The sequence below is a fragment of the Vitis riparia genome, chromosome 1 (genome assembly GCF_004353265.1).
Source record: "Vitis riparia cultivar Riparia Gloire de Montpellier isolate 1030 chromosome 1, EGFV_Vit.rip_1.0, whole genome shotgun sequence".
Taxonomy (NCBI): domain Eukaryota; kingdom Viridiplantae; phylum Streptophyta; class Magnoliopsida; order Vitales; family Vitaceae; genus Vitis; species Vitis riparia.
The window spans coordinates 22,107,668-22,127,056 of NC_048431.1; the positions used below are offsets into that span (position 1 = coordinate 22,107,668).

Genomic DNA, 19,389 nt, shown 5'->3' on the forward strand with positions numbered 1-19,389 from the left:
TTTCATAATCCAGAAGTGCTTTCTCATAAAAACCTCAAAGTGTTCATGAAATAGTAGTACATGTCTCTGGGGATTTAAAAGACTCTCCCACTTGCCGCCACAGTTTGCATGAGGTCACCTTGTTCTCTTGAAGATGGGCTTCAACTACGTACAGTCATATCCATGTCCATTGCAATCCTCAATTGCTCTTCATTCTGAATGCTGAATTCTTGGTTTTGATGGACGACTTCAACACTTTGCTTCCTCAGAGAATCCAGCCGTCCTTGAGAACCACCAGCAGAACTAGGGTGAGCGGTCAGTTGAAGAAAATCATTTGTGCCAAAAGGAGCGTTCTCATGGACACTCCAATCCTTTAGTAATGCCATGGAAGTTAAATGATTATTCCCAGATCCATTACTAATTAAACTTAGGTGAGATGTAAGGCTCAATACTATCAGGCCTCCATCTTTGCGTACAGGGACGATGGCATCCAACTCATCAATGAGCACCACAGCAGGTGCAGCTTGGCTAGCTGAATAAAAAAATGTCATGCCATGCTTGCTCACTCTCTCCACAGTATTGACTAACAATTTCAGCTCCATTTATAGAGAAAAGGTTGACACTAGCATCACCAGTACATAATCGAGCCAAAGAAGCCTTTCCCGTACCATGTGGACCATGAAGAAGCACTCCTTTTGTAGTTCACAAACCTATTCTTGACAGAGTGTTTTTCACTGATGTGGAAATTATAATACCCTTTAGGACTGCATATTTCTCTGATAGACCACCCAATTTAACAGTACTTCCAGCTTTGAAATTCTTAAATTCAAGTTCCACATATGGTAGACGTCCTTTCAGTGAGTCTCAGATGATGAATTTGATGACAAATATAAACATACTTTTGTTTCACGGTCTATAACACAAGCATCATCCACATGGACTCACTGAATCAGGAGCTCGAGAGAACAAACCATGACTTCTTTCGTCTGTCAAACCATGACTATCACTATCAGGTGACAATTTAATAGCACCTCTCACACAGAAAGTGCAGAGTTCTGAGAGTATTGGGACTGTCACAAGATTCCCGGTGAGTAAACTGAGAGAGTATAACCATGAAGCAGCGTATGACTACAATCACGAGTCCATTGAACCCGAGATTTTGCCCGAGTAGCTCCCAAACATGATTTCAACCAATACGTTAGGGCCTCAGTTCAAACACTAAACAAAGCCCTCAAACAAGATGCCATGGAAACCCCCGCAGAGTGATGGCCATGGCACTTCCCTGACTAGGGGAACTCCAACTCGAGGAAGGGGCAGTAAAGCACACGAATCCCAGAGGCCTTGCTACTGAGCCTTTTCAAAGACACCCCAATGCAAGCAACAAACCCCAAACATGATACTCACGCTGAACACACCAGAGACGAAAGACACAGTGAAAGAAAACAGAGCATGGGAAAGAAGAAATAATGCTATTAAATCTAGCTCTCTTCCATGAAAATCACTGAGAGCTAAGAACCGGTGGGAGGTTCTTGACTGATTTTAACACACAAACAAATAGTAGAACCATAATTCAACACATACAGGAGAAAACAGAGTCTAAGCAAACGAAAACTAAGAAACGGGTTCAACACGTTAGACAGCCAACATAAGCACCCAAGTGTTAGGAAGAAAATCGAATGACTCAAATAATGGAGAACTTAGGGTGTAAAAATAGCTAAACCTGAGCGATCCTTTCGATCAAAAGTCGTTTGGTTCTCAGCAAGCCGCAACTTCTCTCCTCTGTTTCCTCCTTTGCTTGCTCACTCACAAAACCAGTCTGCTCCCGTCCTTGGCTCGCAAAACTCCTCTCCGTAACAGCCTAAATTCAAGGAATCCCCCCTCCAGAAAAAAATCCCCTCCTCCCCTGAAAGCTCTCTCATAAAAACCTCCAAGATATCCTCTAACGGCCGCCCCTCTCCACTACCCCCTTAGCTGGTACCAGAAGCCTCCTGTCTCACACACTCCTGGCAGCTAGCACTAACGGCCAGCAGATTCCATAACAGGTGTCACCCTTTTGGTTGCTCCTCAATTCCACTACTTGATTCTTCAGCAGCTCCTCAGGAAACGACACGTGGCCTCCTGAAATCTGGACATTTGGCAAAACAGGCTGCCTAAAAGTGAGCCCCTAATGGGGGTCTACAGTACTACCTTAAGAGCCCTTAGGTACTACCTTAATGGCCCTTAGGTACTACCTTAACTAAACTTTAACTCTACCTTTCTCAAGCTTCGAGTCTTCCTTTGTGACCCTTACACTATGCCATTATGTGCTTCTCTTGTGTATTCAAGTGGTCCACTAATGGTTTTTTAGGACTGTACCTTAAGTACTACCTTAAGGGCCCTTAGGTACTACCTTAATGGCCCTTAGGTACTACCTTAAGGGACCTTAGGTACTATCTTAGCTAAACCTCAACTCAACCTCTCTCAAGCCTCGGGTCTTCCTCTCTTACCCTTACACCATTCCATTATGTGCTTCTCTTGAGTGCTCAAGTGGTACATGAGTGCTTTTTAGGGAATGTACCTTAGGTATATCTTAGTGGCCTTTAGGTACTACCTTAAGGGCCCCTAGGTACTACCTTAGCTAAACCTCAACTCTACCTCTCCCAAGCCTCGGGTCTTCCTCTCTTACCCTTACACCATCCCATTATGTGCTTCTCTTGAGTGCTCAAGTGGTCCACGAGTGCTTTTTAGGGACTGCACCTTAGGTACTATCTTAGTGGCCTTCAGGCACTACCTTAGTGGGCTTTAAGTACTACCTTAGTTAAAGTTATAATATATTATTAATTAGGGAAGTATAAATATTTTATTTATGATTTGAGAATCCAGAGAATTTTTATATAATGATTTGTATCTCATATTATATAATAAAAAATTATAATATATTTATTTATAAGATACTTTATCAAATTAAAATGATGAATTTTTTCGATAAATTTATTTAATATTATCAAGTAAAAAGGTATTTTAGGAAATAATTATTTGATTTATGAAAAAATGAGTGAATTTTAAAACATTTTAAAATTGATGAAGATAAAATTGATTTATAAAAGTTGGAGTTCTTTTTTTATATATTTTTTAAAATTAATGAGTCAAAACCCACTTTTTTCAATTATTATGATTATTATTATTATTATTATTATTTTAAAGTATTTTCTCAAAGTCATTCCAACTAAGTAGTAGGCATGTTATTTTGAGTTTTGGGGTAAAATAGTCATTTTATAAAAAAAATAAAATAAAATATAAGGTTAACCACTTTGCAAAATTTTTGTTCAAATTAACCCAAAAATTGACATGTAGAGTCCAGTAATAAATTTTTTTTTTTTTTTTCCAAAATCTAACTTGAAGTCTTATATGCCAATTAAGGCTTCATTTTTTAGCTAAAAATGAAAACAAGTTGGAGAGAATGGGAAAGGTGGGGGGAAATAAAGTAAATTAAAATAATTAAAAATAAAAATTCTGATTGACGTGATCCAAATGGGCTAGTTTATAGGACTTTTCTCAATAGTACGGTAATTTAAAAAAATTATTTTTAAATTATTGTAGTAGAAGAAGTTATTACAAATATATAGTAGTTTTTGCCACCTAGGAGAGAGGATAAACGGATAAATTTTTTTTTTAACCAAATTTGTCTTTTCAAAAGACGATTTTATTTCCATTTAAAAAAAAATAAAAATTCAAAAGGGAAATCGTCTCTTCATTAAAAAAAATTAATATTTTTTTTAATATTTATTACAAATTATAAAAAAAAAAAAAAAAAAAAATCCCCAAGGAAAATCGTTTCTTGAAAAGACAGATCCCATGAAAAAAAAAAATCTCAAATTAAAAAATAAAAAATAAAAAAATCCTCAAGTTCCCATGAAAAAAAAATTAATTTTTTTTTAAAAAAAAATCTCAAATTATAAATTAAAAAAAAATCCTCAAGGGAACTCGTCTTGAAGAAGAGACGAGTTCCCATGAAAAAAAATTAATATTTTTTTTTTCAAATTCCCAAATTATAAAAATAAAAGAAAATTCCTCAAGGGAAATCGTCTCTAGACGATTTCCAATGAAAAAAAAAATAATCTTTTTTTTTTTAAAAAAATCCCAAATTAAAAAAAAAAAAAAAAAAAAAAAAAAAATCCTCTAGGGAAATCGTCTTCAAGAGATGATTTCCCATTAAAAAAAATCCCAAATTATAAAATAAAAAAAAAATTCCTCAAGGAAAATCGTCTTCAAGAGATGATTTCCCATTAAAAAAAATTAATATTTTTTTTTAAAAAAATTAATATTTTTTTTTAAAAAATCCCAAATTATATATAAAAAAAAAAAAATTCCTCAACTTGAAGAGACGATTTCCCAATTTTTTTTTATTTTATAATTTGGGATTTTTTTTCATGGAAACTCGTCTCTTCAAGAGACGAGTTCCCTTGAGGATTTTATTTATTTATTTATAATTTAGGATTTTTAAAATATATATATATATATATATTAGGGTGGTTTCTGGCAATTCTAACTCCCACAAATTGCTCCTCAGATCTCTTATTTTGGTTGGATCAAGTTGATTCAACTTGACTTAGACACCCACCCAACTCTAACAATTATAAAGATTAAAAAAATTATAATAAAAATGTTAAATGAAATTATAAACAAGTGTAAAACTAAATTTTAATTTACTTTTTATATTATAGACATATTATAATTAAAATTAAATTAATTAAGATTTTAAAATTTAAAAGTTAAAAATTAAAGCAATTAAAAGTACTATATTTATAAATTTAAAGTTTTAAATAGGTTAAATGAGTTAGAATCATATTAATAAGTTAATCGAGTTAGAATCCCTCGTTGAATTCAATAGATTATAATTGTATTAAGAGACTTAACACGTTAAAATTAATTGTATTAAGAGACTTAACACGTTAAAATTTTGTTCACGGGTTTTCGGGTCAATTCATACTTAGTTCAACTTAATCTCATCAATTAACGGATTAAATGAAGAAATTGTATTTATGTCAAGTTATTCTAACATGATTATGAAACAGACCCTATTCGAGTTGAATAAATTTTCATTATTTTGTAATTATCAGAACAAGGGATGAGCATTGTTACCCGTAATCCTCGTGTATACCAAGTACCAACAGCCTTCCTCATTGCAGTGCATTTCCAATGGGAGAAGCATTCCACCGGACGCCTTTCACCGGCTTTGTTTTGCTCATTGCAGTCGTAATAATAAATCGAATGGATGAGGTCAATATTGAAGTTGAGACATGAAACTTACTTGCAGAGTAGCTGTCACATTGTAATATTGTACTTGGCTAGCTTCCTTTTTTCTTTATAAAATCAAGAATGTTTATTGAAATTTGTAGAAGGGAAAATGTCATTATTTTTTCTGATAAAAAAAAAATTGAGGAGAGATTCCTCTCCTTTAATAACACTGCACAATCAACTCCATTTATGGCTTCCATTAGAGTTGTTAATATTTTTAGATATTGAATCCATCGGTTGATGATATGAAAGCCATCTCAGATGGAGAAATTATTTGGAGTTAGTTTTGGTTTACAAGTCACTTGAGGTCGATTATTGTAACTTCATATATCTATGCTACGTATAATTTTACAAGTGGGTCTATATTTTTTTTCTTTTCAAAATGTCCACCGGATATCAATCTATTCCCTTTCTAATCTATTTCTCTTATATATGAAGGGAATTAAGCCTAATTCCCAATCTATGAGAAATATATATTAAAATAAAAAACACATCAAAGAAAAATAATCACACGTACAAAATAATATTTACGTGGTTCAGTAATTTGCCTATGTCCACGGAGTTGTAGGGATATCACTATTATCAGGGAAGAATACAAAGTATTTCTATCGGCTACAATATTTTCTCTCTTTATATAACATAGCAACCACACCACACTAAAAACTCTAATTACAAAAGAAGGTTCCACAATGGGCTAAACGGGCCTATCGGCCCAAGCCTTCGCTCCATGGACTAAGCCTCAGTAAATCTCCCATTAAAAACCACGCAATATTATTCGGGTCGGGTCGCCAAACCGGATCAAACAAAACTAGGCTTCACAAAGCCCAACAAATCTCCCACTTGGAGACTAGTTCAATCACCAACATCCAACCGCTATCCTCTAAGAAACAATCTCTCATCCCTGTAACTCATCCTCCTATCCTTAAGCTAGAAGACCAATTGAAGTTGCGCACAGCTTCAACTTCTCAATAGTGGCACCCTTAGTCAACATGTCTGTCGGGTTCTTAGATCCACAAATCTTCTCAAGTATTATCAGTTTATCTTCAACAAGGTAACGGATAAAGTGGTATTTTGTTTGTATATGCTTCGACTTTGAATGAAAAGCCGAATTTTTGGCAAGAAAAATTGCACTCTGACTGTCACCGTGTAGAATGCTCATCTTCTGCTTCTTACCCAATTCATCTAAGAAACCATATAGCCAAATCATCTCCTTTCCAGTTTCAGTTACTGCAACATACTCAGCTTCTGTAGTAGACAAAGTAACAATCTTTTGTAGATTTGAAGCTCATGATATAGTTGTATCACCTAGAGTAAAAACATACCCAGTAGTACTCTTTCTACTATCAATATCACCAACAAAATCAGCATCTACGTAACCCTGCAGTTTCAAACTTGCACCTGTAAAGCAAAGACATGTATCTAATGAACTCTTCAGATATCTTAGAATCCACTTGACTGCCTCCCAATGCTGCTTTCCAGGCCTACTCATGAATCTGCTCACAACTCCCACTACATGTGCAATGTCTGGCCTTGTACACACCATAACATACATCAAGCTACCAATAGCTGAGGCATAGGGCACCTTGCTCATATGGTCCCTTTCTTCTTCTGTCTTTGGTGACTGTTTTTTGCTTAGTTTGAAATGACTACCCAAGGGTGTGCTCATTGGTTCAATGTACCATTAGTCTTGTCTCTAATGATTCTAATACCAAGGATTTGCTCTGCAGCTCCCAAATCCTTCATTGCAAACTGTTTTGATAATTGCTTCTTCATATTATTAATCTTCTTAATGTTAGACCCTACAATAAGTATATCATCCACATACAACAGTAATATGATGTAATAATTGTCAAAAGACTTAACATAGCAATAGTGATCAGGTTCACATCTCTTGAACTCAATTCTATGCATAAAACTATCAAACTTCTTGTACCACTGTCTAGGAGCTTGTTTAAGGTCATACAAGCTCTTTCTCAATTTGTAGACTAAATTCTCTTGTCTCTGAACAATGAACCCTTCTAGCTGAATCATGTAAAGGTCTTCCTCCAAGTCACCATGAAGGAATGTTGTCTTCACATCTAACTGCTCAAGATGTAAGTTTTCTGCAGCCACCATTTTCAGTACAAGTTTGATTGTTAACATCTTCACAACTGGAGAAAATATCTCTGTGTAGTCAATGCTCTCCTTCTGCTTGGACCTAATTTCATAATCTTTCAAATTTGTGCAACGTGTCTAATAAGCCCAAATTTTATTGAACCATAAAATTACCTTCTTCTTTTTTAAGATTAAATTTAATGACAATTTAATTCACTCAATTTTTTATGTCTACAAATACGCGTCAATTACATGAATTGACATGTGCATGGGATGGGGTGGGCCTTGAAATTAACCCCAATTTGAGAAACCTGTCTTCAATTCTCCACAAGGCTTCACCCTCGATCAATTTCCAAACCTCTGTATCTTGAGAGGGACACGTGGAGCAACCCCCACATGCATGGGTTGTATACAACCCCCCCCCATTAAAAGTTATATATATGCCTACCCCCATTCAAAGTTTCAACTTCCAGTGGTGGGTGGAATAATAAAATTATATATGTGCCTACTCCTATTAAAAGTTATATATATACCTACCCTCATTTTCTTGTGCGGCAGGCTTAATTAAGTCTTCAACCATGTCCAGCTCAAGTCATAGGGGCATTCTCAAAACTGAAGCCCTCACAAAGGTAAGTTTTTTGTTTTTTTTTTTTTGGCATTTTTAATGCAGTTTCTTTATGGATTCCTAATGATTGAAAGGTGGATCTTGAAGTAATCTACATGCTGAAGTTTTTTTCCTTTGTTGTGTGACAGTATATATTGGAAACAAGTGCATACCCAAGAGAGCATGAGCAGCTGAAAGGCCTCAGGGAGGCCACGGTAGAAAAGCATAAGTATTGGTAATATTCATATTAATAATCTGAGTTTATATTTGGAAGATCCAAATTGAGGTATAGAGAAGGGATATTATTTAAAATTAATCATATTGAATCCTCAAAATTATTATTATTATTTTAATTATTTTTAGTCCTTTTCTCAAACCTAGTTTTTTTCCCCTTCAATTTGAATGATGGAAAGTGCAAGAAAAAGAGAAAATAAAAAATAAAAAAAACATCTTAAATATAATAAAAATTATTTAATGAGTGTGCAGGAAAACATTTATACTAAAAACATTTACATCAAACACATTCAAAGTATGTTTGATAATAATTTTAGGAAGTGTTTCTAATTTTTTTAATACTTGAAAAATAAAAATTTTCAAATGTTAAAAAGTTTAGAAACACTTCCTAAAATCGTTATTAAACGCATTCCATTGTTTCCAATTTTTCTAATACTTAAAAATAAAATTTTCTTAATCTTACAAATGTTAAAAATATTTTCTAAAATTACTTTAAGTGTTTTGATCATTTCTTGAATGATACAAATTTTTAAGTGTTAAAAAAAGTTTGAAAACACTTCTTTAAGTTACAGCTAAACATACTCAATCTTCAAATATCACATTTATCTTCAAATCAATTTTCTCCTTTTTTTTTTTCTGCCAATAAGTTCGTTTTCTTCTCTATTTTTCAATTTTTCTGACTTATTTTATAGTTTGGACTGGACCTCAGCCATTGGATTGGCCTCAAAATAGGCCCAGCCCAGCCAAACCGAGCCCACTAAAATCTCTGGCAATAGACGTAAAGGTGATAGGCATATATTAAGGGAAAATGCGATATTTATTTTTATTTTTAGTAATTTTTTAATAAAAAAATGAGAGTAAGAATTAAAAATTCGCTATCATATAAATCAAAATTCATTTTTTCATCATTTTTTTTCCATTCCACAATAAATAGAAATGGAAACAAAAATATTCACTCTCATTCCCGATTTCTGAGTGCCAAACAACCCCTTAATTCACTCTCATTCTCATTCCTATCCTAATCTACAGTGCATTAATAATTTAATTCCTATGTGGCATGCAGGAGCCTGATGAATGTCCCTGTCGATGAGGGACTGTTCATTTCAATGCTTCTAAAGATCATGAATGCCAAGAAGACAATCGAGCTCGGAGTGTTCACCGGTTATTCTCTCTTGGCAACAGCTCTTGCCCTGCCTCAAGATGGCAAGGCAAGGCTCTCTAGAAAAGAAAATAGTTTTCAAATTTAGAAAACATCCTTGAATTTCAGACATAAAATAGTTTTTAAAGAAAATATTCTAAAAACTGTTTTTCAAATAGGATTTTGTTCTCGAAAACAAGTGAGAATTGTTTTCAGGAAGTGTTTTTTGTGCAGATAATAGCGGTTGATCCAGATAAAGAAGCGTACCAAACTGGAGTGCCATTTATCAAGAAGGCAGGTGTGGAGCATAAGATCAACTTCATTCAATCAGATGCAATGTCAGTTCTAAAAGATCTCATTGCCGATGTAAGTGTCCCCTCCGTAGCTCGAGCCACCGCTGCCTTCAACCAAACACCTCTCTATTTGAATGAATGAATGTGTGCAGGGGAAAGAAGAAGGGACATTGGACTTTGCGATGGTGGATGCTGAAAAGGAGAACTACCTCAACTACCATGAGCTGCTGCTGAAGTTGGTTAGAGTTGGAGGCATAATGGCTTACGATAACACTCTATGGTCTGGTTCAGTAGCGCGATCTGAAGAAGAAGAAATGATGGATTTTGAGAGAGCAGGCAGAGTCCATCTCATGAAGTTGAACAAATTCTTGGCATCAGATCCCAGGGTTGAACTCTCTCACCTTTCCATTGGAGATGGCGTCGCGCTCTGCAGGCGCCTCTATTAGCCTAAATCCATTCTCATGAGGTTTAGGGTTTGCTTATGGTGTTGATTTTTCAAGGAAGTCTTTTGACGGATTTGTATTTGTATTTGTATTTGAACTCATGTCCAGACTCTGTTTTGGGAATGAATTTCTGCTTCGAGTTTAAATTGAAAATTTTGGACACTGCCATTGATGTATCTATTAGGAATGCAACTCCTTCCTAGCTAGCTGTACAGAGAGAGCGGAGAGATTGTATCAAAAGAGTGCCTTGATTTGTTCCATTGAGTCCTAGAATGAAGTTTCATTCATTCTCCCTTGGACGACCTCTCAATTTGGTTCTTCACGTCATGTCGAAGAGAGGCCTAGATGTGGGCTTAAAAAGACTTTTTATAGGTCGGAACTTATATGGGCCTAGCCCAACACTGTCGACTTATGATATGAAGGACTTGTTTGGGCACATTTTAAAACAATTTTTTAAAATAATTTTAGAAAACGGGTTTTTGATGTTTTCTATAATGAAAATTTGTTGAAAACTTAAAATATATTTAACTTCAAATAAATCTTAAATTTAATTTTTAGATGTAATATTTTTATATTCATACCATTATATTTCAAAACAATTAAAAATAATTAGAAATTACTTTATTTTTTAGAACAAGTTTTTAAAAAGTTATTTTCTATCAAAAAATTATCAAACTTATTTTTATGAAACTAGTTTGAGAGATGTTTTGAACTTAATAAGGAATAATTTAATAATAATAATAATAATAGTAAAAGGAGCCCAAATTTTATAAATCAGTTTTATATTCATTCATTTACAAATATTTTAAAATAAATGCCTTTTTTCATAAATAGGATAATTATTTTCTAAACTGACTTTTTGAACTTAATAAGGAATAATTTAATAATAATAATAGAAAAATGAACCCAAATTTTATAAATTGGTTTTATATTCATTAATTTAAAAATATTTTAAAATAAATATATTTTTCATAAATTGGATAATTATTTTCTAAAATGACTCTTTTATTTGTTAGGTTAATAATACAAATAAAACAAAAAAAAATTAAAAACATATTAAAAATATAATGAAAACTAAAAAAACTTTAAAATAAAATATTAACTTTCACTTCACTAAAGTATACTAGTAAAAAATATAGATATCAAGAAAGAGTTAGAAATGTAACAAGAGTGAATTTTTATTTCTTTTTGTTTTAATGTACTTAATGTTTAAGTATTTTAGTTTTAATTGTGTTTTTTATTTTAAAATTTTCTTATTTTATTGTTGGTCAATTAACAAAAGTTTTATTTAATTTTACTAAAAAAATGTGAAGATGAGTGGATTTATATAATGCAAGATATAAAATCATTATTAATTAAAGAATTAGAAATATTTTATTTATGATTTGAAGATTCGAATAATTTTTACACAATGATTTGTATATTATATTGTATAATAAAAAATTATAATATATTTATTTATAAAATACTTTTATCAAATTAAAATGATAAATTAATTTTGTGATAATTTTATTTAATATTATCAAGTAAAGGGGTATTTCAAGAAATAATTATTTGATTTAGGAAAAAATGAGTGAATTTTAAAATATTTTAAAATTGATGAATATAAAACTGATTTATAAAAGTTAGGTTTTTTTTAATATTTTTTAAAATTAATGAGTTAAAACTCACTTTGCCCAATTATTATTATTATTATTATTATTATTATTATTGTTATTATTGTTGTTGTTGTTATTTTAAAGTATTTTCCCTTAGTCATTCTAAGTAGTTAGTTGGCATGATATTTTGAGTTTAGGGATAAAATAATCATTTTATAGAAAAGAATAAATAAGGTTTAACTCATTTTCAAATTTTATATTCAAATTAGCTCATTCATTGCAAGTCATGTCATAAAAAAAAATATTTAAAATTTAAGTTGAAATCCGAATTATTAACGGAAGTTTCATTTTTTAACTAAAGTTTTAATTGTTAATTAAGACTTCATTTTTTAACAAAAATAAGATGGAGAAAAAGGGACAAGATGAGGAAAATAAAGTAAATTAAAAGAATTAAAAAAAAAATTATTGATGTGATCCAAATAGGCTATATGCATGCACAAAAGGAAAGTTTCGGGGATATTTAGAATTTAAAAGAGGAAGAAAAGGCTTCAAATGGTAGCATCCAAAATTTGGTTTGAAGTACAACCGCAATGATACAAACTCTGTATTTTATCTTTGTTTACTCTAGTTTCTCAAATATGCTTGAAATTGAAGTCCTCGTTCAAATCACTAGCGCGTGAGCCTAATTTGGAGGCTAAATACCACTAGCACATGAGCCTACATGTAGCCCATGAGCCTAGACCAAAGATACCCTTGTTTGTCTCTTGTGTTTGTTTATTTTTGAGCGCAAGTGTTCCATCCCCCCTCCCCCCAATATGGTCTTAACGTAACCAAGCAACTTTCATTATGTGGTCCACATATTTTTATTTTTAAAAATTTTCCAATAATTATTCAATGGTGGGAAAAAAAAACCTTTTATAAATTAAGAAATTAAGTTAAAGTGAGTTCTACGCAATGCAGAGAACACTATTTTTCTCACAATAGATTTTTTCTTTTTTTTAAAATTTCTATATTTGAGATGAGCCAAATGAAATGCAAATCCTAATTGAGCTTAAAATTATTCAATCAAAATTACTAAATTAATGAATCCTTTTATTTAAATAAATGAATACACAAAAAATGGAGAAATATAGGATATGTTTGTGAATTGTTTTTTATAATAGTTTTATATTCTTCCTAACAAAAAAAAAACACATTTAACAACTAAAAATTATTTTTTATTTGTTTTATATTAATTTTACTCATTTTTTAATAATTGTTTAAATAAATAATTATATAAATATATAAAATAATTAAAAATAAAATACTATAATATAAAAATTATTTAAATTTTTTTAAAAAATATATTAAAAAAATTGAAGTTTTTAAATAAATATTTTTTTGACAAATATCATAAAACAATTTTCAAAAATTATTTTAAAAAACTATTTCTCATAATTATTTTTTAAAACAGTTATCGATCAAGCTCATAATAACTCACAAATATGATACGTTACTATAAGAAAAGTCATTTAAATTATTAATATTTTAAATGAAAATTCTTCCTATTTTCTAAAAAAAAAATATTACTATTTGGATTAACAATTTTGGGTATTTTGATATACTCATCATAGTTAATAAGTTACACCTAGCCATTTGTGTGATTTTACAATTTTTATTTTTTGAATTGTATTTATAATATTTTATTGAAATTATTTAATTTTATGTATCTAATTGAAAAGAATTATTTTTCATGAATTGGGTGATTGCTTGTGGTTATCATGTCAGTATTTCAAAATATAATTTTTATTAAAAAAAATGACGACAATATTATGTAAATGTACTTTACATTAATGTATTAAAATTTTGTTTCACTTCATTAGCGTTGGACCAACATCCCCTCAATTGATTTTTGGGCTTTGTCTCTACATTCCATTACAATTTTTGTAAGTTAATTATTATTTATCCTACCTTAAGTATATTATTTGTATCATCATTCATATCTTTTCTATTTTTAATCATATCGTATGTATGTCCAAATGAAAATGGACAAGAGCATTCGCCATCATACCGGAAAATAATCATTGGTGCTAAATATTAGCATTTCAAGTTGGGGTGTGTAAAAAAATTGATTAAACCGATAAAATTAACTAAACTAAAATGGTCTAAATCAATAAATTTTTAAGATTTTTCTAGCGATTTCAATTTTTCTATAATATATGATATCTATTTATTGTATCATTAATTTTTTATTTTATTTTTTTACATTTTGATAGAATCTTAAATCATTGTTTTTATCTAATTTTAATAACAATATAAGTAACAAAAGTACCACTATAAATAACATAATATATTAACCTATTTAGATTTTTATTGTCATTGTTATGACTTTGATGGTAATTATTAAATAATATGCACACAAAAAATGCACATAATGTACTTTATAAAAACATTATTTATTAAAAATAAAAACAATTTTAATTGTAAATTTTTAATTAAACAAAAATGTGCTTATATATATATATATATATATATATATATATATATATATTTAAATTAAAACATTAGTTTTTTTTTCTTTTTAAATATCAATATAATATGATGAGAATTGTGAATTTATATTAAAACTTTAATACAAACACTTTTAATCACTAATTTGAACAAATATAAAAAAAAAACCTCAACTTTTATAAATCAGTTTTATCTTCATTAATTTAAAAATATTTTAAAATACGTGCACTTTTATAGTTGTTTTTAAAAATACCCTTTTACTTAATAATATTAAATTAAATTATCAAAAAATAATTTATCATATAAAAAGTATCTTACATATAAATATATTATAGATTTTTTATTATATAATATAAAACACAAATCATTTTGCAAAAAATTATGAAGGATCCTCAAGTAATAAGTAAAACTTTTTAATTCCCTAATTAATAATGATTTTATATCCTATATTATATAAATTCAGTCATCTTCTCATATATTTTTTTTTAAATAAAATAAAATTGAATAAAAATTTCTATAAGTTGACATCAACAATAAAAAAATAAATTTTAAAAATTAAAAATACGATTAAAACTCAAATACTTAAAAATTAAATCCAATTAAAACAAAAAAATTAAAAATTAAATATAATTAAATCCAAAAACTTAAAAATTGAAAAAATAAAAATTGACTTTGTATTTCAAACTCTTTCTGAAATCTATATTTTTTATTATCTAGATTTAGTTACGTGAAAGTTAATATTTTATTTTTATATTTTTAACTTTAAAGTTTTTTTAATTTTAATTTTTAATTTTTTTTATTTTATTGATCTCAAATTAGTTCTCACATAAAATTATTAATATGTATTATTAACCTTACAAGTAAAAGGTTATTTTAGGAAATAATTATCTGAATTGTGAAAAGGTGTATATATTTAAAATATTTTTTAAATTGATGAACATAAAACTAATTTATTAAAGTGGAAGTTCATTTTTCTATATTTTTTTAAATTAGTAAATCAAATCTCACTTTTTATATATATATATATATGTATATTATTTAAAATATTAGTATTTATTTATTTATTAGATTATTAATTATTACATGTGAACATATTTTTATATTAAAAACTAATTTATTTTATGCATTAATTACACATAATGTTAAAATAAAAATTTAATAAAGAATATGAAAAAAATAATAATGAATAAATCAATTGTACTTTTAAAAATAATTTTTCCTTTTTTAATTTAGTAGATTTTTAAAAATATGGAAAAATATGAGAATTATTTTGAAAAAAAAAAATCAAAATTTAAACAATGTCTTATTTTGAAAAAAAAAATCAAAATAAACTTTATTTAAATTACGACACTACCCTTAATTTTTATTTTTATTTTTGATAGAATCAAGCCCATAGACTCTGATAGAAATGGTCCTGAAGTCTCCTACCCCACCCTTCTTTTTTGCCAACAGAAAAGAGAATACTCCCACTTAAACTTCAGATTCCCCCACTTCTCTCTCTCATATACACACCTGTAACATTGTAGAAACACACCAGGCTCCTCATTTTCTTGTGTGGCAGGCTTAATTAATTCTTCAGCCATGTCCAGCTTAATTCATAAGGGCATTCTCAAAACTGAAGCCCTCACAAAGGTAAGTTTCTTTATGAGTTCTCTTTTTTTTTTTTTTGTGTGTGTTTTTAATGCAGTTTGTTAGTAATTTTCAGCAGAAAAGGTTGGGGTTTTGGTTATCTCTGGGGCTATTCAGATGATCTCTCTGAAAAATTATAATATCCCAATTCAAAGTTTTGTTGTTTGTTTTTATGAAATTTTTGAGTATTGAAAGGGAAGAGGATAGGTAAGCCAAACTCCATTATGGATTCCTAATGATTGAAAGGTGAATCTTGAAGCAATCTACATGCTGAAGTCTTTTTTCCTTTGTTGTGTTACAGTATATATTGGAAACAAGTGCATATCCAAGAGAGCATGAGCAGCTGAGAGGACTCAGGGAGGCCACTGTAGAAAAGCATGAGTTTTGGTATATTTATATCTCTTCTTTTAATAATAACATTTTTAAAAATTTTATATTATTATGTAATATTCATATTAATAATCTTTTAGTTTGTATTTGGAAGATCCAAATTGAGGTAAAGAGAAGGGATATTCCTCTCTTTCTCATTCCTATCCCTATCTACCAAGTACCAAATACACCTTCATGCAAATATTCATCATTTTTTTTTCTTATTTACTTGAATGTTGTGAGTATGTGGCATGCAGGAGCATCATGAATGTGCCTGTTGACGAAGGACTGTTCATTTCAATGCTTTTAAAGCTCATGAATGTCAAGAAGACAATTGAACTCGGAGTTTTCACCGGTTATTCTCTCTTGGCAACCGCTCTTGCCCTGCCTCAAGATGGCAAGGCAAGGCTCTCTAGAAAAGAAAATAGTTTTCAAATTTAGAAAACATTTTTGAATTTCTAACATAAAACAGTTTTAAGTTTTCAAATAGAATTTTGTTCTCGAAAACAAGTGAGGATTATTTTCAGGGAGTGTTTTTTGTGCAGATAATAGCGGTTGATCCAGATAAAGAAGCGTACCAAATTGGAGTGCCATTTATCAAGAAGGCAGGTGTGGAGCATAAGATCAACTTCATCCAATCGGATGCAATGTCAGTTCTAAATGATCTCATCGCCGATGTAAGTGTCGTCTCTGTAGCCGCTGCCTTCAACCAAACACCTCTCAATTTGAATGAATGTGTGCAGGGGAACGAAGAAGAGACATTGGATTTTGCGTTTGTGGATGCTGATAAGGAGAACTACCTCAACTACCATGAGCTGCTGCTGAAGTTGGTTAGAGTTGGAGGCATAATCGCTTACGATAACACACTATGGTTTGGTTCAGTAGCGCGATCTGAAGAAGAAGAAATGATGGATTTTGAGAGAGCAGGCAGAGTCCATCTCATGAAGTTGAACAAATTCTTGGCATCAGATCCCAGGGTTGAACTCTCTCACCTTTCCATTGGAGATGGCGTCGCGCTCTGCAGGCGCCTCTATTAGCCTAAATCCATTCTCATGAGGTTTAGGGTTTGCTCATGGTGTTGATTTTTCAAGGAAGTCTTTTGACGGATTTGTACTTGTATTTGTATTTGAACTCATGTCCAGACTCTGTTTTGGGAATGAATTTCTGCTTCAAGTTTAAATTGAAAATTTTGGACACTGCCATTGATGTATCTATTAGGAATACAACTCCTTCCTAGCTTTACAGAGAGAGCGGAGAGATTGTATCAAAAGGGTGCCTTGATTTGTTCCATTGAGTCCTAGAATAAAGTTTCATTCATTCTCCCTTGGATGAGAGAGGCCTAGATGTGGGCTTAAAAAGACTTTTTATAGGTCGGAACTTATATGGGCCTAGCCCACTTATGATATGAAGGACTTGTTTGGGCACATTTTAAAACAATTTTTTAGAATAATTTTAGAAAACCGGTTTTTGATGTTTTTTATAATGAAAATTTGTTTGGAAACTTAAAATATTTTTAACTTTAAATAAATCTTAAATTTAATTTTCAGATGTAATATTTTTATTTTTAATTATTTTTATATTTATACCATTATATTTCAAAACAATTAAAAATAATTAGAAATTACTCTATTTTTTAGAACAAGTTTTTAAAAAATTATTTTCTATTAAAAAATTATCAAACTTATTTTTGTGAAACTAGTTTGAGAGATGTTTTGAACTTAATAAGGAATAATTTAATAATAATAATAGAAAAAGGAGCCCAAATTTTATAAATCAGTTTTATATCCATTCATTTAAAAAATATTTTAAAATGAATACATTTTTTCATAAATAGGATAATTATTTTCTAAAATTACTTTTTGAACTTAATAAGGAATAATTTAATAATAATAATAGAAAAATGGAACCCAAATTTTATAAATTAGGTCTATATTCATTCATTTAAAAATATTTTACAATAAATACATTTTTTCTTAAATAGGATAATTATTTTATAAAATGACTTTTTTACTTGTGAGGTTAATAATACAAATCGAATAATTTTTTTAAATATATATATTAAAATATAATTAAAACTAAAAAAAATTAAAAATAAAATATTAACTTTCACTTCGCTAAAGTACCCTAGTAGAAAATATAGACATCTAGAAAGAGTTGGAAATGTAAGGAGAGTCAATTTTTATTTCTTTTTTAAGTTTTTTGGTTTTAATTGTACTTAATTTTTAAGTATTTTAGTTTTAATTGTATTTTTTATTTTAAAATTTTCTTATTTTATTGTTGGCCAATTAAGAAAAGTTTTTATTTAATTTTATTAAAAAAATATGAGAAGACAAGTGGATTTATATAATACAAGATATAAAATCATTATTAATTAAAGAATTAGAAATATTTTTTTTATGATTTGAGGATTCGGAGAATTTTTACACATTTATTTGTATCTTATATTATATAATAAAAAATTATAGTATATTTATTTATAAAATACTTTTATCAAATTAAAATGATAAATTAATTTTGTGATAATTTTATTTAATATTATCAAGTAAAATGGTGTAGACCTCTTCAAAGACCGAGGGTTTTTCACTTGTTTTGGGACCACGACTTGTTTTGGGACCACCCGGGAGAGAAATTTTTGATTTTTTTTAAGTAGGGGGGACCCCTTTCTGGAGGAAAACGGGTTGCATGGACGTGTGGCAAAGGGCATGGCTGGCCATGGTGGTGGTTGAGGATGACATCCTCCCTGAGTGATGCATAGAGGAGCGAGCGGTAGATGGCTTGCAAGGGAAGTCAGACAAGAGGGAAAAAAGGCCTTGTCTTTTTTTCTTTTTTCTTTTTTCTCTCTTTTAGGAAGGGGGGTTCTAGAGACAGTTTGGAAAAGAAGAAGGGAGGGGCTCGCCGGTTTTGTCCAAGTATGGTTACAACATGCTTTATTTTCCTCTAGTCCATATTGTTCTGTGCTACTTCCATTTTGATGCCCGATGATGAACATTATACGTTGTACATGTTTGGAGACTCTGGGATTGCTTTTTGTTGGTATCTTATGCCTGTTATTGACTTCATTTCTTTGGCTCTGTTTTGACTTCCCTCCGAGATGCCCAAATCATGTTTTTATTCCTGTTAAAAACGCGTTCAGTTTCACTCACCTGTTTAAGCTCATTGCTTAGAACATGGAATAGGACTTCGTTCGTTGGTTTGCCATTTTCTATTTCTTTGCTCCACCCCATACTCTGTTTTTTTTTTT

At 30.0% G+C, this 19,389-nt stretch overlaps 2 protein-coding genes across 2 annotated transcripts; both read left to right on the plus strand.

Moving 5' to 3' along the window:
- The first annotated feature begins 7,908 nt into the window (after positions 1-7,908).
- LOC117911684 (flavonoid 3',5'-methyltransferase-like) lies at positions 7,909-10,238 on the plus strand. Its single transcript, XM_034826093.1, has 5 exons — positions 7,909-7,979; positions 8,104-8,189; positions 9,252-9,396; positions 9,561-9,692; positions 9,772-10,238. Exons 1-5 carry the CDS (start codon positions 7,929-7,931, stop codon positions 10,063-10,065), a joined length of 708 nt encoding a protein of 235 aa, XP_034681984.1. The 5' UTR covers positions 7,909-7,928; the 3' UTR covers positions 10,066-10,238.
- A 5,384-nt stretch (positions 10,239-15,622) lies between these two features.
- LOC117922688 (flavonoid 3',5'-methyltransferase-like) lies at positions 15,623-17,328 on the plus strand. The gene is made up of 5 exons (XM_034840871.1): positions 15,623-15,782; positions 16,081-16,166; positions 16,406-16,550; positions 16,694-16,825; positions 16,892-17,328. Exons 1-5 carry the CDS (start codon positions 15,732-15,734, stop codon positions 17,183-17,185), a joined length of 708 nt encoding a protein of 235 aa, XP_034696762.1. The 5' UTR covers positions 15,623-15,731; the 3' UTR covers positions 17,186-17,328.
- The last annotated feature ends 2,061 nt before the right edge of the window (positions 17,329-19,389 follow it).

Bases quoted from the DNA above. Each gene is read 5' to 3' on its own strand.
- LOC117911684 (XM_034826093.1), top strand. From the start codon at position 7,929: ATGTCCAGCTCAAGTCATAGGGGCATTCTCAAAACTGAAGCCCTCACA. The intron at 8,190-9,251 runs GTAATATTCATA...TGTGGCATGCAG, and splicing joins GTAGAAAAGCATAAGTATTG to GAGCCTGATGAATGTCCCTG. The intron at 9,397-9,560 runs GCAAGGCTCTCT...TTTTTTGTGCAG, and splicing joins CCCTGCCTCAAGATGGCAAG to ATAATAGCGGTTGATCCAGA.
- LOC117922688 (XM_034840871.1), top strand. From the start codon at position 15,732: ATGTCCAGCTTAATTCATAAGGGCATTCTCAAAACTGAAGCCCTCACA. The intron at 16,551-16,693 runs GCAAGGCTCTCT...TTTTTTGTGCAG, and splicing joins CCCTGCCTCAAGATGGCAAG to ATAATAGCGGTTGATCCAGA. The intron at 16,826-16,891 runs GTAAGTGTCGTC...GAATGTGTGCAG, and splicing joins TAAATGATCTCATCGCCGAT to GGGAACGAAGAAGAGACATT.